At 38.5% G+C, this 25,168-nt stretch overlaps 1 protein-coding gene across 1 annotated transcript; it reads left to right on the top strand.

Annotated features, from left to right (window-relative positions):
* Positions 1-1,375: 1,375 nt before the first annotated feature.
* LOC131149286 (uncharacterized) lies at positions 1,376-20,863 on the top strand. The gene is made up of 6 exons (XM_058099605.1): positions 1,376-1,724; positions 1,970-2,001; positions 16,753-16,883; positions 19,969-20,039; positions 20,124-20,210; positions 20,299-20,863. The coding sequence occupies exons 3-6, from the start codon at positions 16,775-16,777 to the stop codon at positions 20,560-20,562; spliced, it is 531 nt and encodes a 176-aa protein (XP_057955588.1). The 5' UTR covers positions 1,376-1,724; positions 1,970-2,001; positions 16,753-16,774; the 3' UTR covers positions 20,563-20,863.
* Positions 20,864-25,168: the final 4,305 nt, after the last annotated feature.

Here is a 25,168-nt window from a genome sequence, read left to right on the forward strand (position 1 = left end):
ACATAGATTAGTTACTAATATAATTAATTAAGTTGGATACTTAAATGAATTGATGGGTTAAATAGTTTGTCTAATCCATTTAATTTTTGTGTTTAGATGGGTCACCCATATATTTATATGGGTGTATCCTAATAATTTTTTTTATTTATGATGGATATGGATGGGTTAATGGTCATTGGTTATAATTGTCATCACAATAGTGTTATATTGTATGCATCTTTACAACTGGAATTCTCAACACTGCTTAATCTTCCACCTACTAAAAATGGATTGAAAACGCAGAAAATAGAAAATATGGAAAATAGAAATAGTAAAAGTGTTTTCATTCCTTTATTGATATTTTGAATTCCGTGAGTCACTGTTTGCATAATAAATCGCGCCTCGGGAGATTTGTTATGTTTTGTTTACTTACATGACCCACTTAATCTTCCACCTACTCCTAAAATATTTTTTTAAATTATTCATAATTATTTTAAAATATCCTCATATGTATGTCAAATTTATTCTTATAACTATTTATAATTATTTTAATATCCCTATAACTATTTATAATTATTGTAAAATGACTTTATAATATTTAATTAATTATTATTTATATAATTTATTTTAAAAATAGAGAGTCATAAAGTACATATATACTGCGTGCTCATGACTAACCTCTAATACTATAAAGAGCCCTTTGGTATCATTTTTTAAAAATATCAAATTTATTCCTATATCTACCAATAATTATTCTAAAATGCTCCTTTAATTATCCATAATTATTTTAAAATACCTTTTAATTATATTAAATTTATTCTTATGACTATTTATGATTATTTTAAAATATTTTTATAACTATTTGCAACTATTTCAAACGTTTTTGTATTATTTAATTGTTTATTATTTTTAAAATTTTTTTAAAATAGAGAGCTATGGGTGCATACCACTAGTTTAAATTAATTTCGCCCCCACGGTGGAAAGACATTAGCACGTAAGAAGGAGTATCGGGGGTTCAATTTCAGGTAGACACACTCACGGAGCCAACAGTACCCATGAATGATGAAAATTTACTTTGTGAGTCAGAGGGGATCATGGATGGTGAGAGTTTGCTTTATGAGTTAGCGAGGATCGTGGATGGTGAAAGTTTTCTGTGAGCCAGCGGAAACCGTGGATGGTAATGGAGATGTGTCCCGGGAGTTGGGTTGGCTGAACGTCCAACTGATGCACGGAAGCTGTGTCCGCGTTTCAGACTTTACCTGATCAGCGAGACCTAGGGAAAGGACGCTGATCTGTATGTTTGGTGCCGCACTAGGGGGTCTAAAGGGCTTTTTAGTAGCTGGAGTTTCTATGTAATAAAAAAAATAAAAATAAAATTTCGTTCCGTAAATCAAACGAGGATAATAGTCTTCCATAAAATCCCTCTGTCACTCTCCCATAAAAACCCTTTTCTGTGCGTTTCTCCCTCCCTGTTTCACCCCTCCTCCTGTTTAGTTGGAAGATCTCCTCCTCGCCGCCGCAGCCGCCAGTTTCTTACGCCGTCTGGCGCCCCCGAAACTCCTCCTCTTATTGTTCGCAGATCAAGAAACCCTCGGATTCCTCATTGTCCCTCGATTTTTTTTTCTCTCTCTGAGGCCGTTGGGCGACCTCCGGCCTTTCTCCCGGTTGCCGCCAGGCCCGCCACCCCACTCTTTGAGCGACCCCTACGGCCTCCCTCGATCCCTCTTTCAGCTGTCTCTCACCAGGTCTGTGTGTGTGTGTGTGTGTAATCTATTCCAGGGTTTTGTTCACTGTATTTTATTTCTTACTGTAATCTTCATGTTCTTTTTTTTTTTTCTTTTGAAAGGTGTAACCTTCATCTTTGTTTAATCTGGGTTCCATCAATCTATTTTATTGATGAAGGATTCAACTTGATTTTCATATCTGTTTTTTGCCATTTCAATTTTTGTTTTTTGTCGATAATTGACGGATTTCTGTTTTTGGTTTTCAGTTTTCTCTGCATCAGTCTCTGAATTGCGCAAGGTGCGTTTTTGGTTCCATTGCTTAAAGTTCGTTGTTTTGAAGGCTTGGAAAATTGAGATGAAAAGATTAACAAATATTTTGCTGCTAAAGTTAACAAATTTGAAATTAATATTATAAAAGATAAAAAATATGCTTACCTATGTTTGGAGAGGCTTGGGATTTAAATTTATATTGGATTTGGATGAGATGTGATATAAAATCGTATTGAAATTTGTCCAAATTCTCCCAAATCCAAATACAATGTTTGAAATCTATGCTCCCAAACGCAGCATTAATGTATTCAAGTTGTTGTTTTCTTCCCTTGCATTTTGAAAAAAAAATAAAAATAAAGTTAAAGGAATGATAGATGCTTCAGTGGAGGTTCTTTTTTCCACTTGCATTTTAAAGCTAAAATATCATTTATCTTTTAGCATTTTTTAAGTTCAAATTATGGTGGAATAATTTGTTACTGCCATAACTTTGTTTGTTCAAGTGACATTATTTTTTTGATCAACAAAGAAATGACGTGAAAGAAACACCTCTTGTTGAAAAGCATCAAGAAAATCAAGGATTACAAAGGGTCCTTTTCAACTAGCCATAATGCTTCCTAAAGATCATAGCAATCTAGTGGTCCATGGCAGCTTAAATAGGAGAGATAATTCCTTGAAAGGCTCTTTTTGTTACTTACTCTACACATGGCTAGAGAATGATATGGGGAACGAGGGAGAGAGATCTTCTCCCTTTCTTATTAGAGTTGGTCCCTTTCCAAGCCCACAATTCACCTCCACTGTAGCTGCAATGACCCATTTATGATTTACAATGGAGATGGCTAAGTTCCACAGTTTCTTGGTCCATGAACAATGCAAGAGTACATGATCAGCCGATTCCCCCTACTTCAAACATAAAAAGGCATCTATTGACAAGAGGAAAACCTTTTTTCTAGATATTGTCTATAGTAAGGATTTTTTTGAAGAGTAGATTCCCATGTGAAAAAGGAAACCTTTAAAGGGGCTGCCATTTTTTGAATCAGATTCCAAGGGAAGTTGGTGCAGCTTCTAGTCAGGGAACTAAAGTGTTTATAGAAAGAGTTGACAATGAAGATCCCATCTTACCTCAAATCCCATTTGGGCTTATCAGAAGTGGCCCGACAATGAGATTTATAGAGACTGCTGAAAAATTGTGTAAAATAATCATGTACCCAATCAAAAGCATTTCTATTCAAAGGAATATCTCAAATAATCCCTTGATTGGTGAACTCCGAGCGTTGGCAAATAAATGCATCTTTGTTGCTCGCAAGTTTGAAATGGAAGGGAAAGAAGAGATGAGTTGTGAATTACCACACCAAATATCATGCCGGAAGCCCCACAAGGAACTAGATGGGAGGGGAAGAAATTCTCCCATCTCCTTCTGATATATCTTCAAACACGTGTACCATGAGATTCCATTGAAACTTTTGAGGTCCAACCATTATGATAGAGACCATACATGCCAACAGTGACATCTTTCTAGAGGTGATTTTTCTTAGTCATGAATCTCCAAAGCCTGTCCCCAAAAAGGCCTTATTAAAGATAATAAGGGATCTGAGGCCAAGGCCCCTGTTTTGTAAAGGTTGTTTAACCTCTCATCATTTAACAAGATGATATTGAAAACCTCACCCGTGTTCCTCCAAAAGAATCTTATTTGGATACCCTCTAATCTCTTGGCCACTATACTAGGGATAGGAAAAGAAACATGAAGTAAACTGGTAGATTGGACATAGTACTTTTAATGAGAGTGAGTCTGCCACCTTTTGACGAAAAAGTTCCTTTTCCAACCAATGAGTTTCTTTTTCGAACCTGTTAACAATGGGATCCCAAATACCCTTGTCCTTAAACTTTGCTCTCAAAGGGACGCTGATATAGGTGATAGGAAAGGCATCGAGTTGACAACCAAGGATACTTGTAAGTAAAGGACTTTTAAGCCCGAAACCTCTTCGAAACCAAGGAGGATGCATCTAAGATTAAGAATTCGCTTTGGCTTATCCTCACAAAAGATTTTAGTGTCTTCTACAGAAAGGAGGTGGGTGATTTCCATAGAATCATTGTTCCTTCCAATGCTAATACCCTTTAGAAGGCCACCTTCATTTGCACTAGTTATCATAAGACTTGGCACTTCCATGATCATGATAAACAAAAGGGGGAAAGGGGTTCGCCTTGCCTTAGACTTGGAGATGATCTAAAGAAATCTGTAGGGCGGCCATTAACCAAAAAAGGTGTGTTGATATAAATTGCTGTATCCATCTACACCAAGATCCCCCTATACATTCATTCTTTTGAGAATGTATAGCAGAAAACTCCAATTAACATAGTCAAAAACCTTCTCCATATCTAGCTTACACACCGCTCCTCTTTTAAAAGTACTATGTCAGCATTAACAACTTCATTGGCTATGAGAGTAGCATCCATGATTTGCCTAGTTGCAATGAAGTCGTGCTGGTGCTTATTGACAACTTCCAAAATTGCTTGTTTGAGCCTAATTGCTAAGACTTTGGATTGAATTTTGTATAAGCTGCCAACCAAGCTGATTGGGCGAAAATCTTTAATACTGCAAGCCCTCGGTTTCTTTGGAATCAAGGAGATAAAGGTTGAGTTGATACTGGTAACAAAATCGTTAGTTCTATGGAAGTCTTCAAAAACCACAATATGTTCTTCTTGAGAAAATATAGTACCTTTGGAAGAAAGCCATATTAAAGCCATCTGGATTGGGCATTTAATCCCCATTGCAACTCTTAAGGGCTTAATTTCCTCTTGCTCAAAAAGCCTCTTTAGCCATCGAGTTGTGGAGAGGCTCAGGTTTCTGAATATAATACCAGCAACTGTCCCCTCCAAGACTTTGGTTTTGTGTAGACGATTTTAAAGAAGTTGCAAATGCGACTCTTGATTCCCCCTCATCCACCAACATCTCTTCCTGCACTCTACTCTTGTCATCATGTTAAATCTATGGTGCGCATTAGCTGCACGATGGAAGAAACTAGTATCTTTATCCCCCTCCTTCAATCAAAGTGCGCTAGAATTTTTGCCTCCAAACCACTTCTTCTAAGGAGAGGATAGGGGCAAGATCCTTTTTAAGAGCTAACTTTTAGTCCTATTTTCAGCATTAAGACCTTTGCTGATTATCTTAACATCTTGCTTTTTAATGTTGTCAAAAAATTTCTTTTTGCTTATAGTATTGCCAAAAATATTTGTTTCCCGCCATTTCAATTTTTATTTGAGCAATTCATCTTTAAGGCAACCACAAAGCTGGCCTTCCCTTCAACTTGCAGCTAAAGCCACCATTTCTTGACTTGTTCATCAAACTCTTTATGTTTAAACCACATGCTCTCAAACCGGAAAGGGGTTGGCCCCCACTAGGAAGTGGTCTGAGATAGGGCGGGAAAGCAAGGATTAGGTAATCTTCGGGCAGTGTTCCTCCCAATCAAAGGAAATTAAGAATCTATCAATGCTGGAGTATGTCCTGGAGTTTGACCTTGTGAAAGGGCCACCAAGAGACGAAGGTCAATGAGAGCATAAGCATTGATAAAATCATGAAACTCTTTCATGAAAATGGATTTAGAGCAAGTCCCATTCCTTTTGCGAGGATAAAGGATCATATTGAAATCATCCTTGATGTCCCTATCCCATTTGTCTTTTTATCCGCAAGTTCTTTCCACAAAAGATGTTTGGAAGGCCCTTCACTTGGGCCATACACCCTGGTAAAGTTCCAAATGAAATTATCTTCAAGACTCTTGAACAAAATAGTGATCGAGAAGGTATCAATGGATTGGTCCAGTAGTTCCACAACCATGTCATTCCAAATAATGAGAATACCTCCTGCATTATTTGTTGCATTCAGCATAATCCATTTACAATTCTTAATTCCCCAAAAACTATTAACCAACTTGCCATCCATGGAATTCACCTTTGTTTCTTGAAAGCAAATAACATCCCCTGCCTAATCATTGAGGAATTAGCGGATTACAGATATTTTTGTTTTGTCATTTAGTTCCCTCACAATCCAAGAGATTAACTTCCTTAACATAGGATTAGATCGCCAACCTGGCTGTTTTCGACCTCTCCCACGTCAGAGTATTCTCCAAGCTTGTCATAGTTCACTGAACATTCAAGTCTCTTTAATTCCTTACTTGTACCTTTTAAGTGGCTGCTGCCATGCAATTTTTTCCCCGAAACAGTGCCTTCTTCTCTTCTTCTCTTTTGAATTTCCTCAAATAACTGCCTTGCTCTTTCTTCAAAGTCTTCGAAGGATACCCTGATAGTCTTACCAAATTCATTTCGTGAAGCACTCAATTTGACACCTGCTGATTTAAATCGGTGGTACCAAGTCCCAATTCATTTAACTCAAAGGTGGAGAGGGGGGACTATCATTAGCAACAAACAGATTTGTGGTTGCTGCAGGGATGATTGCCAATTTATCCACCTCAGAAGCTAGAATGAGAGGCTGACCATCCCAAATAGGGCAGGCATGCTCCATTGGGCTTTTCTTGACTTGTTTCGAGTTATAAGATCCAAAAAGAACTTGCTGCAGGTCCAAAGAACCAAAAGGGCTCCAATTGGAGGGGGAAAGGAGTGAAGGCTGTAGGTTTAATAGGTAGAGGGGGGAGGGGGACCCAGAAAGAGGGAGACCAAAATTGAAACCACCTGGGCTTGAACAAGAGGGGCTCAAGGAAAGACAAGCCTCCAACTCATTGGAACTTGTGCGAGGTAAGAGGCGAACAAAGCTGTGGTTGGAAGATTCAGACTGAAGAAATTTACCATCCTCACGAATAACACGTGCGAAGGATTGCGTGTTCTCATGCATCTTCTCCACCATCTTTGACTAAGACTTGGAGATGGAAAAAATTGATATAGCCCCCACAGTGAGGGCATGCACACTCAGCCTCTGGAGAGATAGGAAAGCCTTTCTTCTGTGAACAAAGGGGAGGCTCAATTGGAATGACAAAGACACCTTTGAAGGGGTTGGAAGGCTAGGGATCACTCTACGACCTAGATCCTTCGTAGTTGAGAAAAATTTAGACCAATCATTCAAAATGGGACCCTTCAGAATGGTGATGACCCTTTAGCCTTCTTCATTGATTTTGGACTTGCCAAAACAATTTTCTCTAAGTTAGAGCAGCAACATCTTCTCCTTTGATCTCTAGCGTAGAAACCAAGAGGAAGGCTTGATGTTGAGGGATCTCCATAAATCATTTAAAGGCAAGTAGGAGCCATGCGATTTCACCCACATCAAGCTTTTGCCCCAACAATTTTCAGTAATCCTGAGGAGATCAACCTTCTCGCTATCAAGAACTAAGTCGAAGGACTTCCTTTCAATGAAGATGATCAAACTGCCATCTCATCGCATGGCAAAAAGAGGGAGCACAAGAAGGACTGCAGCTGAACAAGGATGAGATGCTAAAGCCTATGGGAGAGAAAACAAGGTCAATGAGGAGGAAGGCTACGAGATTGAGGAGAGAAACCAATGGAGAGGGACAAGGAACAAGCTCTGAGGGAAGAAATGCAAGCTTCCAAGGTTCGAGGAGAGAGAGCTTCGAATGGAAGGAAGCATAGTTGTCAAAGGCGCAGTGCGCATTGAGGCGCAAAGGGTACTTGGAGCCGAGACGCGAGGCGTGAGGTGAAGGCGCTCGCCTCACAAAGGTGAGGCTCACAATAATTACATTTGTGCACAGTGCCTATTTGATGGGTAATTGATATATGAAAACACATCAATAGTAATATTATAATTTAAAATGCCAAATATTCAATACCAAAACCTAAACACGTAGAAATTATGACAACTAGCACCAAGTTCCAAGTGAAACAAACATAGTTCAACATAATTGATTACACATGCAAGAATTCAAGCTTCAAATTAGAAAGGAAATGAAATTTCTTGGTTGAAGGCCCAAAAGCATCAACATAGTGGCTTAATGCAAGTTAATCTATAACTTGTCAAGAGCAGGGACAGCCTGCTAGCCACCAGCAAGCAGCAATAGCAGAGGAAGAAGAAGAAGAAGCACAATAGGAACTGAAAAAGAAGAAGCAGAGCCAAAGAAGAAGAAGGCAACAACAATAGCAAAATACTAAAGAAGAAGAAGAAGAACAAGAAGAAGAAGACTTACTAGTTTAAAGCAGCCTGACAATCATGAAGATTGGCAATGAGGACTCAATGGCTTGAAGCCTCATGCTTGTTCGAAGGCTCTGGCGAAGGCTCGAAGACTAAGGTCGTGTTGGCTCGAAGGCTTGAACCTCAAAGACAAAGGGATCTTGTGAAGGCTTGAAGACTCAAAGGCTTGAAGATGAAGGTGTTTCATGCTGGTTCAAAGGCTTGAGGACGAATATTGTGTTGGTTCGAAAGCTCGACCCTCGAAGATGAAGGGCTCTTGCGATGGCTCTCTTACTGGTGAAGGCTTGAAGACGCGAAGACGAAGCCTGGATTGCTGGTTTCGTGTTGGTTCAACGGCTGGAAGATGAAGCCTGGACCTGCTGGTTTGAGTCGAAACCTTTGGCTAGTGCTGGTTCGAGTCTAGCTACGTTTTCTTTCTTAAAAGTTTTAAAAAAATAAAGTTGAAAGGTTAGATATTTGAGGTGCGACTCACTGCGCTTGCCTGCGCCTCTTGAAGTTCGCCTCGCCTCAGCCCTGATGAGGTGCTAGACCCGTCGCTTCTTGCGCCTCGCGGCGCGCTTTTGACTACTATGGAAGGGAGGGGTTGGCGAGAGAGCTTTGTGAGCAACTCTAGGGCTCTAATGAGGAGCAGTGAAGCTTCTAAGAAACAATGACAAAGTGTTGTGAGGGGAGAAGAGTGGTTGCGAGTGACTCTAGGGCTTTGACAAAAAGCAGAAAAGCTCCTGAGAAACAATGATAGAGAGATGCAAGGGGAGTGAAAAGATCTACAAATCTAACGAAGCTCTTGTACAAGTCTAAGAAGAAGGGCTTTTACGAAACTAAGGCCACGAGGCATTCAAGGATTGCAATGAGAGATAGCTTTGAGGGAAATTATCTATGAGGCATCCATAGACGACGAGTGAGAGAATTTCGATTATGGATTGTTGGCATAATAAATTGTTACAAAAAATCTATCAATATCATTTAAACGATGGAGGTGATTTGCTAACCACAACCTTTAGATAGGTAAGTGGGGTTCTTGGTTGTCAATTTAGTTCAAATAGTGTTTTAAAAGGCTTAATCGAGGCTTGCCTCAAGGCACGACATGCCTAAAATGCCTTGAGGCTCAATCTAAAATACCAAATTTCAAAAAGGCTAATGCATTTCATGTTGAGGCTTGCGCATTTTAACAGAAGGCACACTTTTTGCACCTTTTCAGTTGAGGCTTACACATTTTGGGCATGTGATTTTCGAGTAAGAATTGGTTAAAAATTTTCAACATCATGTTTGTATGAGAGGAATGTCATAATATAATTGAGAGTTGTATCTTAGATTTTGAAAATAGTTTGAACTTTGTAATAGTATAGCTATCGCTTGTCATGATTATGTCATGTATTCAAGTTATCATTTCTTAAATGGCAAACTAGTAGTTTGGAATGTATAAATAATTTTTCTTTCTTACATTATATTTATGATTTCGTAATTTTTCCTTATTTTTAAAATATATAAACTTTATTTACATATTTTGTTCTTAAAAACAAATTCTTAAAAGGCTTATGCCCAAATGCCTTAAGGCTTACGCCTTATCTCTTAAAGGTTAAAATGTCTCGCCTTACGCCTTTGCTTTTAAAACATTGAGTTCAAGTAACATTATTATTTTGGATGATCATTAATTTGTTGAATGGTATTTGTTTGGATGATTCAAGGACTCATTTATGAGCCCTATGTACATATTTCATTTTGCGGGATGGTATTTGCATGGTTGAACGAAATTTTGCTTACGTGACACTTTTTTTACTTGACCATTATCGACTCAATGTTTTACTTTGTTTGATGGCATTGTTGATTCGAATGCACAACGGAAGCACACATAACTCGAATCGGAACGAGTAATGCAAGCACTCAACGATGAATATATGGAAACACGATCACAATGAGAATAAAAGAAAGCAATAAAATCATAGACACAATAAACTTACGTCCACGGGAGCAAGCGCTGATATTCACTATCAAATCATCAAACTTACATCAAGGGTTACAAAATATGGTATATAAATGAACTCTTATGCGAACGGAAGTCTTAGAACCTATCTAAATCACTCTTGTAGCAATCCTCGGTGGAAAATCGTCGACGGTTACTGCAACCAGCTTTCTTGTTTTTTGCGCCATGATGCTTTCTCGGTGCATGCGTTCCACTCAATGTGAGCCACATCCCCAACAATCTCCATCTTAATGAATATTCGCCACTTAGGAGAAATTCAAAGGTATACCTGTTGCTTTACCTGGGACAGTAGATTGAGACCGTATCCCGTCTAGCACCTGGAGACGCTGATCAAGTCCAAGCAATGCTTGAACTTGTCTGTTGTGACAGACTTCGTCAACATATTAGCTGCATTCTCAGATGTGTGAACATTCTCAAGTAAAAGTTCACCTGAAACAACTAGTTCCTTGATCCTGTGAAACCGCACGTTGATGTGATTTGTCCTCACATGATACACTTGGTTTTTCGCCAAGTAAATGACACTCTGACTATCACACTGCTACCGAACTCCATCTTGTTGGACACCTAGCTCCTTGACCAACCCTGTGAACCACCACGCTTCCTTGGCAGCCTCAGCCACTGCCATGTACTCTGAGTCAGTAGTAGATACTATAGACCTCCAACCAATAGGTCCTCCCACAAGGGTGAATACGTATCCTGTGGTAAACCTCCTGTCATCCAAGTCTCCTGCGTAGTTCGCATCCACGTACCCTACCACTAATGGATCACTCTGTTGTCTATTGAACATGATGCCATATTCGGTTGTACCCCTCAAGTACCTGAGAATCCACTTGACCGCATCCCAATGCTTTCGACCTAGATTAAAAAAGAACTTGCTCACCATGTTGACAGCTTGTGCCATGTTCGACCTTGTATGTACCATGACATACATTAGACACTCCACTGCACTGGCATAGGGGACCTTCGACATATCTTGAACCTCATCGTCTGTCTTTGGGCGCTGGGCAGTAGACAACCTGAAATGACTTGCCAACGGTGTACACACCGGTTTAGTATTAGCTATGCTAAACCTCACCAGCACCTTCTCTACATAGCTGCCTTCAAATAACCATAGTCTCCCTGCAGTTTTGTCCCTGCGAATCTCCATGCCAAGAATCCTCTTGACTGCACCCAAGTCTTTCATGTCAAACTCTTTTCCCAACAGAGTCTTTAACTGATTTACCTCAATCATGTCTTTAGCAACAATCAACATGTCGTCAACACAAAGTAACAAAAATATGAGAGACTCGTCCTCAAGACTTCTCACATAGACGCAACAATCGTACTCACCCTCCTGTAGCCAATACGGATCATATAGGCTTCAAACCTTTTGTACCATGGCCTCGGAGACTACTCTGGCCCGTAAAGTGACTTCTTCAGTTTACAAACTAAGTGCTCCTGTCCAGGTTGACAAAATCCTTCTGATTGTGTCATGTAAATCAGCTTCTCCAAATCACCATGAAGGAATGTCGTCTTTACGTCCATTTGCTTTAGATGCATATCATATTGCACCACCAGTCCCAACACTATCCTGATGAAAGTGTGCCTGACCATAGAAGAAAAGATTTCATCATAATCAATTCCTTTCCTCTGCGAGCATCCCTTTGCTACCAAGCGAGCCTTGTACTTCTCTTTTTCTTTTTTTGAAATTGCTTCTTTCTTGCTGTACACCCACTTACATCTAATCGCCCTCTTCCCAGTTGAAAGTTTCACTAAGTCCCACGTCTGGTTCTTATGCAACGACTCCATATCCTCCACCATAGCGCCCATCCAGCTCTCCTGACTGTGCATGGCCTCTTGAAAGGTAGTAGGATTCCCGCTGTTAGTGATAAGTACATAAGATTCCAGATCGTCAAAATCGTACCTGGGGGGTGGCTTGACAATGCGTCTGGGTCTGTTTACAGCTATAATGCGATGCGGCAGCTAGTCATCCGAGCTAGAACTCCTTGTGTTCTGAACATCGTCATATCCACCTTGAGTTTCGGACTCAACCTGCACCGCCGACTGATCTCTCGAGCTATCACATGCTTGTTGTTGCTGCAATTTTCTGGCACTTGTTTCTTTATTTCCTCCTGAGTACGCCGCAACATGACTTTCTAATTGAAAACCATGTCTCTACTGATTACCACTTTGTTTGCCACTGGATCCCACAACTTGAATATTTTCACACCTTTTTGATATCCCAGAAAGATGCACCATCTAGACTTTGCCTCAAACTTTGATCTTTCCTCATCAGGAATGTGCGCATAAGCTAGACACCCAAATACTTTCAATTCGGAGTAGTCTACCTCATTACTTGTCCACACTTCCTCAGGAAATTTCCCATCTCGTGATGTCCTTGGTGATCTGTTTACCAAGAAACAGGCCATACTAACCGCTTCGGTTCAGAAATTAATAGCAAGCTCAGCATTCAACTTGAGATACCGAGCCCTTTCAGTTTGGGTTCGGTACATCCTTTCCGCCACACCATTTTGTTGTGGTGTCCGGCGTACTGTAAAATATCTCCTTATGCCATGCTGCTCACAAAACTCTCTGAAATTCGAGTTCGTGTACTCAATTTCGTTGTCTGTCCTGAGGAACTTAATCTTTCTCCCAGTCTGGTTTCCCACTTCAGCTTTTCATAGTTTAAACTTGGCAAACGTCTTCGACTTGTGCCGCATGAAGTACACCTAGACCTTCCGTGAGTAATCATCGATGAAACTCACGAAACACACATGTCCTCGTGATGCCACTCTCATCGGCCCCTAAAATGTCTGAATGAATGTAGTCCAGTATTCTCTCTATCTTGTGCATGACTGTCATGAACTGAACCCTATTCTGCTTCCCAAGCACACAGTATTTGCAGAAATCCAGCTTACATGATTTGACCCCCTTCTAAAGATTTCTCTTGTGAAGTTCCTTCATTCCACACTCACCCATATGTCCTGAACGCATATGCCACAAAACAAAACTAGCAGACTTAGGCTTTGCGGCTGCGGCTCCACCTACAACTGTAGTACCATGTAGTGTGTATATATTCTCCGGTACTCTCTTCCCCTTCATCACGGTGAGAACGCCCTTGCTCATCTTCATTACCTCACCTTCAGATTTGTAACTAAACCTGTTACAATTCAAGGTGCCTAACGAAATCAGATTCTTCCTTAACTTTGGTATGTGGCTAACATCACATAACGTCCTCACCACACCATCATACATCTTGATTATGATATTCTCCATCCTAACAACTTTGCATGCAGCATCGTTTCCCATCAGAACGGAGCCAGAACTTATCAATCTGTACGTAGTGAACCAGTCTTTGTTGGGTGTCATATGATAAGAACACGCCGAGTCTAAGATCCAAGAATCTTTGAACTCTTCCGACCCAGATGAAACCGAGAGCATATCACCGTCATGGCTCCCAAAGTCTCATTCTACTCCATTCGCTGTGTTTGAAGAACCTTCTTTGTTTTCTGCATTCCCCTTCTTCCTCTTTTGGACAATCGGGTTTTATGTGTCCTTTTCTCCTACACTTAAAACATCACACGTCCTTCATCTTCTTGGAATTGGACCGAGCCCTATTGTTGCTCGATCCACCTTGGAAGTTGCTCCTCCCACGATCTTGATTCCCCTCTGCCATGAGCCCTTACCTTGTGAACTCTCATCGTTGGCCTTCTTCCTCTGATGGAACCTCAACAATGCATTCGTGATATCCTCTAGCTCTAGGGTTTCTTTCCCCCATGTTAGAGTCGTAATCAGGTTATCGTATGTAAAAGACGTGGGTAGGGAATTAAGCAGCATCAACGCATTGTCTTCTTCCTCGAACTTCATATCAACTCGCTTCAGATCACTAATGATTTGATTAAATGTGTTGATGTGCTGAGTCAGGTCCAAACTCTCTGCTATTTTAAGCCAATATAGTTTTTGCTTAAGATACAACTTGTTCGTCAATGACTTTGACATGTATCGGTCCTTCATCTTCCTGGAATTGGACCAAGCCCTATTGTTGCTCGATCCACCCTGGAAGTTGCTCCTCCCACGATCTTGATTCCCCTTCGCCATGAGCCCTTACCTTGTGAACTCTCATCGTTGGCCTTCTTCCTCTGATGGAACCTCAACAATGCATTCGTGATATCCTCTAGCTCTAGGGTTTCTTTCCCCCATGTTAGAGTCGTAATCAGGTTATCGTATGTAAGAGACTTGGGTAGGGAATTAAGCAGCATCAACGCTTTGTCTTCTTCCTCTAACTTCATATCAACTCGCTTCAGATCACTAATGATCTGATTAAATGTGTTGATGTGCTGAGTCAGGTCCAAACTCTCTGCTATTTTAAGCCAATATAGTTTTTGCTTAAGATACAACTTGTTCGTCAATGATTTTGACATGTACCGGCTCTTCAGTTTCAGCCAAACTGTTGCCTGCGATTCCTCATCCATGTTGTGATACATCACGTCATCGGCCAGACAATGCCTGATAGTGGACACAACTTTCGCTTCCAACTTCCAACTCGTGTCGTCCATGCCTTCCGGCTTCTTTTAGTATAATGCCTTCACCATACCTTGCTGTACCAGCTAGTTCTTAACCCTCCTTTGCCAAAGTCTGAAATTTCCCGTTCCATTGAACTTATTAACGTCGAACTTCACTGAAGAGATCCCAGTCATTGCAACCAAAGGCTTTGATACCAATTGGTGATTCGAATGTGCAGTGGAAACACACACAACTCTAATCGGAACGAGTAATGCAAGCACTCAACGATGAATATATGGAAACACAATCACAATGAGAATAAAGGAAAGCAATAAAATCAAAGACATAAGAAATTTAAGTGGTTCGGTACTTTGCCTACGTCCACGGGAGCAAGTGGCTGATTTTCACTATCAAATCGTCAAACTTGCATCAAAGGTTACAAAATATGGTATATAAACGAACCCTTATGCGTGCAGAAGCCTTAGAACCTATCTAAATTACTCCTGTGGCAATCCCTCGAGGAAAATCCTCAAAAACCCCCAATCTACTGATCATCAAATTCAAAAAATTGTAACCTGCACTGAACAAAACCGTCAACGGTTAAATGCCGAGAGCTGAATCCTGCAGACTGAACTGAAAACCGTCGACGGTTATAGGGAAACTGTCGACGGTTACTGCAACCAGCTTCCTTGTTCTTCGCTTCACGATGCTTTCCTGGTGCATGCGTTCTACTCAATATGAGCCACATCCCCAACTTGTATTCTGTTGAGTGATATTTTCTTTGGATTAATTTTTTTTTGTTTTGTTTTTTGTTTTCCTTTGGAAGACATTTTTTTTTTAAAATTTTGTTATTGATGTGTCCACTTTTCCCTGGGAATCTTAAGAACCTTTAAACTAATTTCAAAGAAAAAGGCATTCTCTCTGTTTTTTTTTTTTAGAGTTTTATGTTCCTTATTTAAAAAAATAAATTAAATTGACAATCATGTGAAATTAACACATGAATTAGCATATTAGTTGACTTGTTCAACTTTTATGAATTTATGGTCATAACTATGTTGGGCATACAAAATAAAAATTGTAGTTGGATAGATATCTTTGGAAGTTCAATAGTTTTCATTTGGATGCCATGTTGCACCATACACTGGAATGAATACCCTGTTGGATGAATGAGAATAAACCACTTATGTGAATGAGAATGGTTGATTGGGATTCCTAGACTAACTCATCCTCATTTTGGTACTCAAACGAGGCCATTCTTTGTGTGTGTATATTTATTTCTTTATTTTCCATTCCATTACTGATGTCTTCATTGCTTGTTCCTGCTTGTCACTCTTTTTTCTCTCAGCTGTGCAGCAGTATGCCACTCGTGGTGTAATGCTGTTTTTGCTGTTGTTTGGAGTATTTATTTGATCGGAGCAAAATAAGCAAAATTTTAAGGATCATGCATGTTTTGTGGAGTAGGGTTGTTTTTCTTCGCTCTCTTTGGTGGTGTTCTTGAGCTTTTAGAGGAGTGTCTTAACAGATTTGCAAGGAAATTTGAAGGCTTTAGCTTATTTAATATATATATATATATGGAATTTTGGAGCAGTTTTATTTCGTAGTGGATATCTTTTCCAAGTTTTACTCTTCTTGTTCTTTCTTAATTCATTTCTTTGCAGCATGCACATGTGTATTTGTAAGATATGATTCATCTGTTTTAAAATCAGTTACTTCAAAATTTGGAATTGTTCTTTGCTTCTTTCTGGTTTAGAGAATTCATATGTTAATTTTTATACTTGGTAATTTTTATACTTGGCATGGATTAGTGATTCATATTTGTTATCTGTTTATATTCTTCATTTTTGTTTGATCAGTTGAAGTTTAATGTGCATAGCCCCGTTATGTCTTCTAGAATATTCCTTTTTATAATGGTTTTTTCTTGTGTATATGTTTCTACATGCATTTTTACATTCTTACAAGCATGTATGGTAACGCATGTAATTGCCTTTCCTGTTAGGGGTGGGTATTTCAACAGACTTTGCATTCTTCATCAAGCTGTGTGTACACCAAGACTAGGATTTTTTCAGCATGCATGTTTTATATATTTAAAATTTAAATCCTGCTGACAGTTTTGTACAGATGATGTTGAAGGGTTTAGCTAATTGCCTTGACTTCTTTTGTTTTTGTTTCAGCTGAATCTAGCTGCATATAAAAATGTATAAGAAAAAACAATTGGCTAAAGAAAGCTCATCAAGGAGCAACATGGATTTGAAGGACCAAGAAATGGACATGAAGAGGATAATGAAAGATATTGAGTATTTGGGTAATTATTAGCTTTTAATTCTGATTTTTTGTTGATTTGTTTATTATATGTGACAATTTCCAGTGACTCTGTAGTCAATGTTAGTTATTGATTTAAGTAGAGAATGAGAAGACTTATGGTCCAACCACATGTCTTCAAATCTAAAAGGAGAAGGCCCCATTAACCTTGCTAGACTGTAACAAAAGAGGGAAGTGATCTAACACTGGTCCTGAGAGAGATTAGGAAATGCATCCTCCCACTCGTTACTAATCAAGAATCTATCTGACTAGCAACAGATCTCTCTCCACCCACAGACCAAGAAAAACCAGCACACTCTGGTTAAACCTTCCTCCCTTTCTTTTTGCTCAGAAATCTCACTGCATTGAAATCTTGCCTCACAATAAACCTAAGGGAACAAAACACAGGACCCTCTCTACCTCTGGCATCCACCTCACTTTAAGAACTCTTTACTAGAGAATGAAAAGACTTACGATCCAAGCACATGTTTTCAAACCTAAAGAAGAAGGCTCACTTGACCTTGCTAGATTATAAAAAAATAGGGACGTGATCTGACATTGTCTAGGAAGCGTATCTTGAGAGAGATTAGGAAAGCATCCCCTTATTCATTACTAATCAAGAATCTATCTAGAGGATTGGCAACAGATACCTTTCCATACGCTGACCAGGAGAAAACAGCATTATCCAAATTAAGAGCTGTGAACCCACATACCCTAATGAACTTATCAGAATTCTGCATGTTCTAGGTAAACCTTCCTCCCCCTTTCTTTTTCGCTTGGAATTCTCACCACATTAAATCTTGCCCCACAATCCATCTAGGGGAACAAAATCCAGACTCCGCATATAATTCCTCCCAAAAAGGCAGAATGAAGAGCATACTTGGAAGGACCCCTAAACAGAAGAGAACCACCAGAGTCCCCTACCATTTATTTCCAACAACACGGACAATAGAAGGAAATGTACAAGACTTATCAATTCTAGAGAAAGAATGGGAATTCCATGAAATATGAATGCCCCTGCTGCTCCCTGAGAAGGAAAGACCTCCTAATCCATGCATTTTCCCTTCCAAATACTCCTAAACACCCCTACATCCACTCTTTCAAACTTATTTTCGTGTAGGGAAAAAATATCAGAAGAATTTCTAGACAACTTCCTTGATTGGCTTCCTCTTTGTAACATCCCCTAAACACCTCAAATTCGAATTTATAGTCTTATAATCTTCATAACTTGATCACTTCCTCCCTTACTTCAACATCTTCCTCTCCTATAATTGACAGATGATGCTAGATTATTTAATTCTTTTTGAACCTTCTTTTTCCCCCCTCATCTATTTGTGGAGACAACCACCATCAGCTCTTTTTTCTAGACGGCTCACTAAAAATCATATCCCTCTAAAATGGTTGGTGGGTCTTGATAAACTTTCTCACCCCCTAATGGGCTAGTGGCTAAGATGACTCCCTCATCTAATTCCTCCATTTGGTATGCAGAAATGTCAGTAGTTAAAGGCTTATTTGGAATAGAAAGGGTACCTAGAACTAGAGTTCAATTGGTTGTCTTCTTTTTGCTCTTGCAATGAACTGCCTGACTCAGTATGTAGAATTGGATCAGTCGAAGAATCACTAAAGAACAATCTTGACCAGGAAGAATAGATGAAAGATCAAACTATCTATTCGGCCAGCCTCATTCTTCATATGGTAGTCACCAACTTGTGCCTTTTCAGAGGACCTCATTTGCTTGCTGTCTCCCAAATCCATTTCCAGTCTCCAGAGTCCCCCATTTTATTCAGGGTAGGTGAGGAAGGATCAGTCTCATCCTCAAAACCATTCGCTGCGATGTCCAGCAGTACCCTTCTCCAATTCATACACTCTCTCCAAATCCTCTTCTGAATGTATAGATTATGCATCTTCATCATCTCCTCTTCACCATCTTGGTAAGATTATCTCAACACTTACTACAGTGAAGAAATGGCATGCTTCTCAGGGATTAAGGTTTCTAGATCAGCACATAGGAAATCTGACTTTGATCGAAGAGCTTCCCCATGCTTTGTTAGCTTACTCTGAGTTGACTTCTGATCATTCTTTTGCACAGAGCCGCTAGCAGCTTTGTTTGACTGGTTTATCTCTCTTCTGCAGTTCGTTTACGTTTTCCATGCATCCTCCTTCCTCTATGGGCTTCAAGATTCTTGTTTCCCAAACCTCCTCTTTTTTCAGGCCCTGGGCTTGTAGCTACTATTGGATCCTCAAACCTCCCACATGGTTGGGTAGTCCAAAGGCTCAAACCAACCTATGATTAGGCATGGACTGCAGGTATCATTTGTTTTATAATAGCCCATCTAAAAGAAGCCCTTGACTGTAAAGAACAGAGCTTCGTGGGAGTTGCCTAAAACGAATGGGCTCAACTCTCTTAAACTCATTTGAAATTAAATTCGAAGCTTTCTTCATTTAATTGTGCCCCTTGTGCTGCTTCTTCTGTACGTGATGCTTGTGCAATCAGTGTACATAGAGAACTCATTTACAAAGAAAACGAGTGTGGGGGAGCTTAGTAGTCAACTAAATCATGTTGTCTATCTTTTGTATGCTGCCTGCCCAGCTGCTCCCTATACTATAACCTGTGAGGCTGTAACCATCAATTTTTGAGAGATAAAATGGATCAATTTTAGAGAGATAAAAAGAGATGTTATCTACTAAAGTTCCTTTGTTCCTTTCACTCTACGTTCCTCTCATTCTATGCCTTTAAAAAAATATTGAGAGGTATTTTCTTCCTTCTTGACAAATTTATCCCGTCTCCTATTGGGGTTTAGACCAAAGCTTTACTTAATATCAGAGTCTGACAGCTTTTAAGAAGGTTTCATTAAATTTAGCATGGCTGTTTCTAATAAATTTTAGCCCTCATACACGCCTACTATTTTGTTTCTGGGCAATCTATTTGCTTTTGTACCTTTTTGTTTCAAAACACTGGTATTGGTTGTATGAATGATGTTGGATATGCTTGGAAAGCTGATACGATTTCCCTCTAATTTTCATTGTCAGCACACTGTTGCCTAATTTATCTTAATGCAGAATTCTCGGTGTTCTTGTTTCCGTTTCAGGTGCCTCAAATATGACATGGAAAGAGAGGAAGGAATTGGAAAATAAGAAAGTAGTATCTCTTGGTGGAAAGGTTAAAAAACTCGCATTTTTTCATCGAACATTCATAATGCAAATAAAGAAACTCTCTGAGCATCAACCTTTTTCTTTAATGCAGCCACCTAAGAAGCATAGACTACCACTGAGCGTGGCTCGAGTGGCCATGAAGAAGCAAAAGGAAAGAGAACAGAAACTGTTGCAAGAGGTGATTGGAGTCTTTCGCTCTTTTGTTTAATAGCTTTTTTGGTCCAACTTCTGTGAAATTTTTTGCACTAAACCATTTTAGTTTGTAGAGTTTGGTTCTGCGACGATTTGGAGGGAAGTTTGGTGGTGGTAGTAAAGGCGAGGCAGAGAAGCGCAAGCCAGAAGGCAGGGTGCTGAAGTCGAGTGAAGGTTATTTCAGAAGTGGTGTACTGGATGTGAAGCATTTGCTACAACCAAGTTCATCTACACACGTTGATAGTCACATCTCTGAGGCTAAAAAGGGGCAAAGGAAAAAAGGGAAGGGAAAGAAGAATAAGGGTAAGAAGCAGCGTGGTGGTCGAAAGCGCCACTAAAACTTCCATTTGTAACGAACTATTTTTTTAAAAAAAAAAATTTATAAATCAGAGAGCAATCAAATTGGTTTAGCCTTTATATTTTTGTGCTTCAGTGAAGTATTTGAGTGAAAAATTTGCTTCTGGGTAGCCACTACACCTTCTCTTTGTCCTGTGCAGTTGTGGTACATTTGGCTGCCCAAATTTTGAATTTGTGCAGGGCCTTATTATACTATTTATTTTGGATTTATTTTTAAGAATTAGCTTTTAGAAATCCTTTTTGTACTCAATTAAGGTTAATAATATTCTCTACTTTTAACTATAGCATGCACGGTAATTGGAATTTTCATTTTCAACTCGTTTCATTTGAGAGGTTGGAATTGAGTTAACAGATAATTTTAAGGAGGTAGTAAAAATTGAAAACAAATTGTAAGAACCAAGTGAAAATTGGATACAAATTGTAAGAACCCTAATCAAATAGATCAACTATTAGAAATTGAAAAATTTCTGTCGCAAGTTTTGGGATTGAGTCTTGGAAGGAGTGAAAATGAATTAAGGAATGAGAGATTGAGAATTTTCTGTTGCAAGTTTTGGGGTTGAATCTTGAAAGGTAAAAAAGTGACCATTTTATTTTTATGTTTTCGTTTAAAAAAAAAAAAAAAAATCAAAATTCGACTGTTAATAGTTAAAATGCATTCTATTGGAATGTTTGGAATTTGATAATTATATAACAAATCGAGAAATTCAAGGGATGAAAGTCCATTAAACATCTTAATTTATCCTTTTTGTATTTTTCTTTAGTAAATTGATATTTTATTTTTTATTTTTTTATAAACAAAATAAATCACAAGTTATATGCTAAATGTTCATCGACGACATAAACTTAGTGGTATAAATAATAATCACAAAATCCATCAAATATTCAAGCATATTCAAATAATAAAAGAAGCACCTCTGCATCCCTAAACATGCCTCCATGATTGGACCATGATTCAATGCTTAAGCTTATGTGAAAGAGGTAAGTTGATTTAATATAGGTATCAAAGTAATATCTAAAAAAGTTTTATATGGAAGGCTAAATTTGAATAGAGAACTCAATAATTAAAATAAAAATGACATCAAAATATTAATCTCAAACATACGAAGTGACTTGACTATGGATTACAATTCGGATTGAAACCCAAAGTTGCCTAATAATATATTTTTTGAATAGGGAAACAAATTCTTAGAGTTGAAAACTTCAATAAAGAGGGATCAAAATAACCTAAAAATAAATAAATACTGCACATTACATTAATCAAAAGTACATATTTATCGTCCCATTTTTTAATCATGTTCTGGACACTTCAAATATTGCAATCAATCATTTCATCAAAAACAAGAAACACAATATGCTTCAATCACTATAAAACTAGAAAAGAAGTCATATACATGTTCCTACCCTTTAAACCATATGAATTAAAACTCGATATCCTATATACATACATACATACATATACGCACACACATATATAAATACTTTAGTAACAAATTAATAGGTGCCCTAGCATTAAGGATTCGGCCTTGGAGGCGAAGCAGGTTCCTAAATATAAAAAATAGCCCTAAAGTAGATTAAGTGCTTTACAAAAAATAAAAATGGGGATCTTAAAACATGAAGTATCATTTGGTAGTTTAGGACTAGGACTGGATAATGGTTAAAAAATTGGCTCAAGTTGATGAGCTAGGGGTCATCATGAGCTGAGGGCATCATAGGTGGTTTAGGACCAAGATTGGCTTGGAGACGGGATGAACTTAGAGCTCAAGTACAGTTTTGGATCAAGATTGACACAAGGCCATACTAATATGAGTTCAAGGCTTAGGATTGATTTATGACCAATATTCACTTGGGGCTAGAGCGTTGTGGATCATGATAAGCTTAGGTTCAGGGATGGTATAGGATTGATGTTAACTTACAGCTAAGATGAGCTCAAGGCTAAAGGAGGATGACTTATGATCAAGATAAAGATGGGACTTGAGGTTGTGTCATGACTAAGATTAATTTGCTTGAGACTAGAAAGTGGTTTAGCTAGGATAGGCTCAAAGGTCAAGGATGGAATCAAGTGAGCTTGAAGGTTTAAGGCTTCAATAATATTAGTTATTCATTTTGATTTAACTTGTAAAAGATTAAAAAAAAAAAATTCATGCTTAATCATCATCATATGACCCAATTCTTTTCTTTTTTGTAAGCTTTAAAACATTAAAAGATTCGGTTTTAAAAAGGAATAAAGATGATGCATAAATGGGTTAGGGTTATTTCATTGCTCCTCCCCAAAGATGGTCGATTAAATGCTGCTTTGTGGGTGGTGAACATTGCTTTCACACAATAAGATTAATTTCGTATTGATTGGTTCCTATGGAAGGTTGACCTACTTTGTGATTTTAAGCTCCCAATTAACAGATAAAATAGACTCATCATTTGATTACATAACCTAAAAATACGCATCATCCTTGATCAAATTGACCTATCAATCATACTTGAGATGCACAGAAAAAACAATTCAAGTAGATGTTAGTAGTTCATGCAATGAAGTAATATGAAATAATATGCAAAATTAAAAACAGTCTACAACCACCTATTGCTGGAATTTTGATTCTATAAACCTAACCATATGTGTAACGACCTGCTTATTTTACAATATATTTTTTTCTTTTTTCGTAATAGTATTCTATATAATAACCCTGGCAAATCATAATTAACCTGGTAAATCATAATCCACCTGAACCCAGGGGTATACCTGAAATACAATATTGATACCTAAGCAGCAGGAAACGTAATAACATATACATATCAAATTATCATTTAACACAATACCAGAGCTTATTACATCCCTCATATGATTACATACAACCCAAAATATCCAAACAAGTCCTAGGATCGTCACCCAAAAATCCGTCTGACCCTAGTAACAGACTTACCCTTCAAATAGGGTAAAACAGCTGAATCCTAAAGCTGCGGAACTCTATCCGCTCTTTTATCTGGGGCTCCTGAAATGTTTATATAATTTGAGGTGAGACACCTCTCAGTAAGGGAAATAAACTAATATTAGTGTATGACAACATGAGTATTTTCGTGTTATACATATAACAGTATATAAACATACTTGATAAAACTGTCTGTATCATATTTAAGAGAAACATGTTTTATCATATCATGGTATAACACACTGAATTTCTATACACATAAATCATCTCATATAACTGTACATAGAAAACATCTTGGATGGTTAGCTGGATGGTGTCATGTCTTACCCCCACAAAACTGGGTTGTGCAGCCTGAAGGCGGGACCTAACAATGGTTAGCCGACCATGCTAGATCAATATAAGTCTATGAGTACGATGCGTCTGCCCCTCTTGGTTTGGACACCAGAGGGATACCTGTGTTACAATAAATCACATCGACTGACAATCTCCCACTACCCTGTATGGCAAGCGATAGCACTAACATAAACATGATCATAATCATATAGCTACGGTACCGTACTTCGTGAAAGCCTAAACCAAGCCAACCAGGTTCTGATAACATATAACATATTTCCAAATAATAATACATGACTATTTTATAATCATATCTGTCATGTTAATATATTCATACATCTCTGCATAACATATCATATAAAATTTACGGCCCTTACACCGGCATTTTGTATTTTGTAAATCACGATCCGTATGCCGGTATTGCATATCATAAAAGCTTTCGGCCCTTACGCCGGTATTTCATATAAAAGCTTGGCCCATATGCCGGCATATCGTATAAAATTCTCGGTCCTTACACTAACATATCATATAAAATTCCTTAGTCTAAAAAATCCCTGCATCATTTTATCATTTTCATGAAAGCAGTAATAACATACCTATTTTGTAAACATAATATTTTCTTATCATAATTTCCATGGTAAATATTACTCATGCCATACAAAATAGATAAGAATCTTATTCCCAATATTATACATAAAATCCATATTTCTGATCAACAACATTATTCTCAACATAATTCTACAATATACATATTTTTCTGAAATTAAATGCTGTAAAATAGTAAATACATTTTCATAAAATCCTGACTTAGTTTATCCCCTTACCTAATTTCTGAAAAGCCGCTACAATGTCTAGTATTACACCTGCAGGGTTCCCCTTTCAACACCCTGAAAACAACATCTCACTTAACAAAATTTCAGTATTTCTTCGATTACTACATTTTCTACAACTGTAGGAAAGCCAAATACTAAATAAAAAGTCTTACCCTGAATTTGGGATGGAGTTCAAGTTAGCCTCACCAACGATCCACTCCCGCATACTTGGAGAGAACTTTCCCAGGAGTATTGTGGTGGCCTTGGATCGTCGAACCGACAAGAGATCGGCCCAAAATCTTAGAGAGAAGGGAAAGGGGACGAACGAGAGAGAGAGAGAGAGAGAGAGAGAGAGAGAGAGAGAGAGAGAGAGAGAGAGAGAGTTCTTTGCGTAATTTCTATAGAACAATTGAGTTTAGGCTATTTATACACTTGCACTCGTCGACGAGTCACGTCACTTCGTCGACAAGGCCACGAAGGAAGTTTGTCGACGAATGCTCATTCCTTGTCGACGAAATTCA

The sequence above is a fragment of the Malania oleifera genome, chromosome 2 (genome assembly GCF_029873635.1).
Source record: "Malania oleifera isolate guangnan ecotype guangnan chromosome 2, ASM2987363v1, whole genome shotgun sequence".
NCBI classification, from domain to species: Eukaryota; Viridiplantae; Streptophyta; class Magnoliopsida; order Santalales; family Ximeniaceae; genus Malania; species Malania oleifera.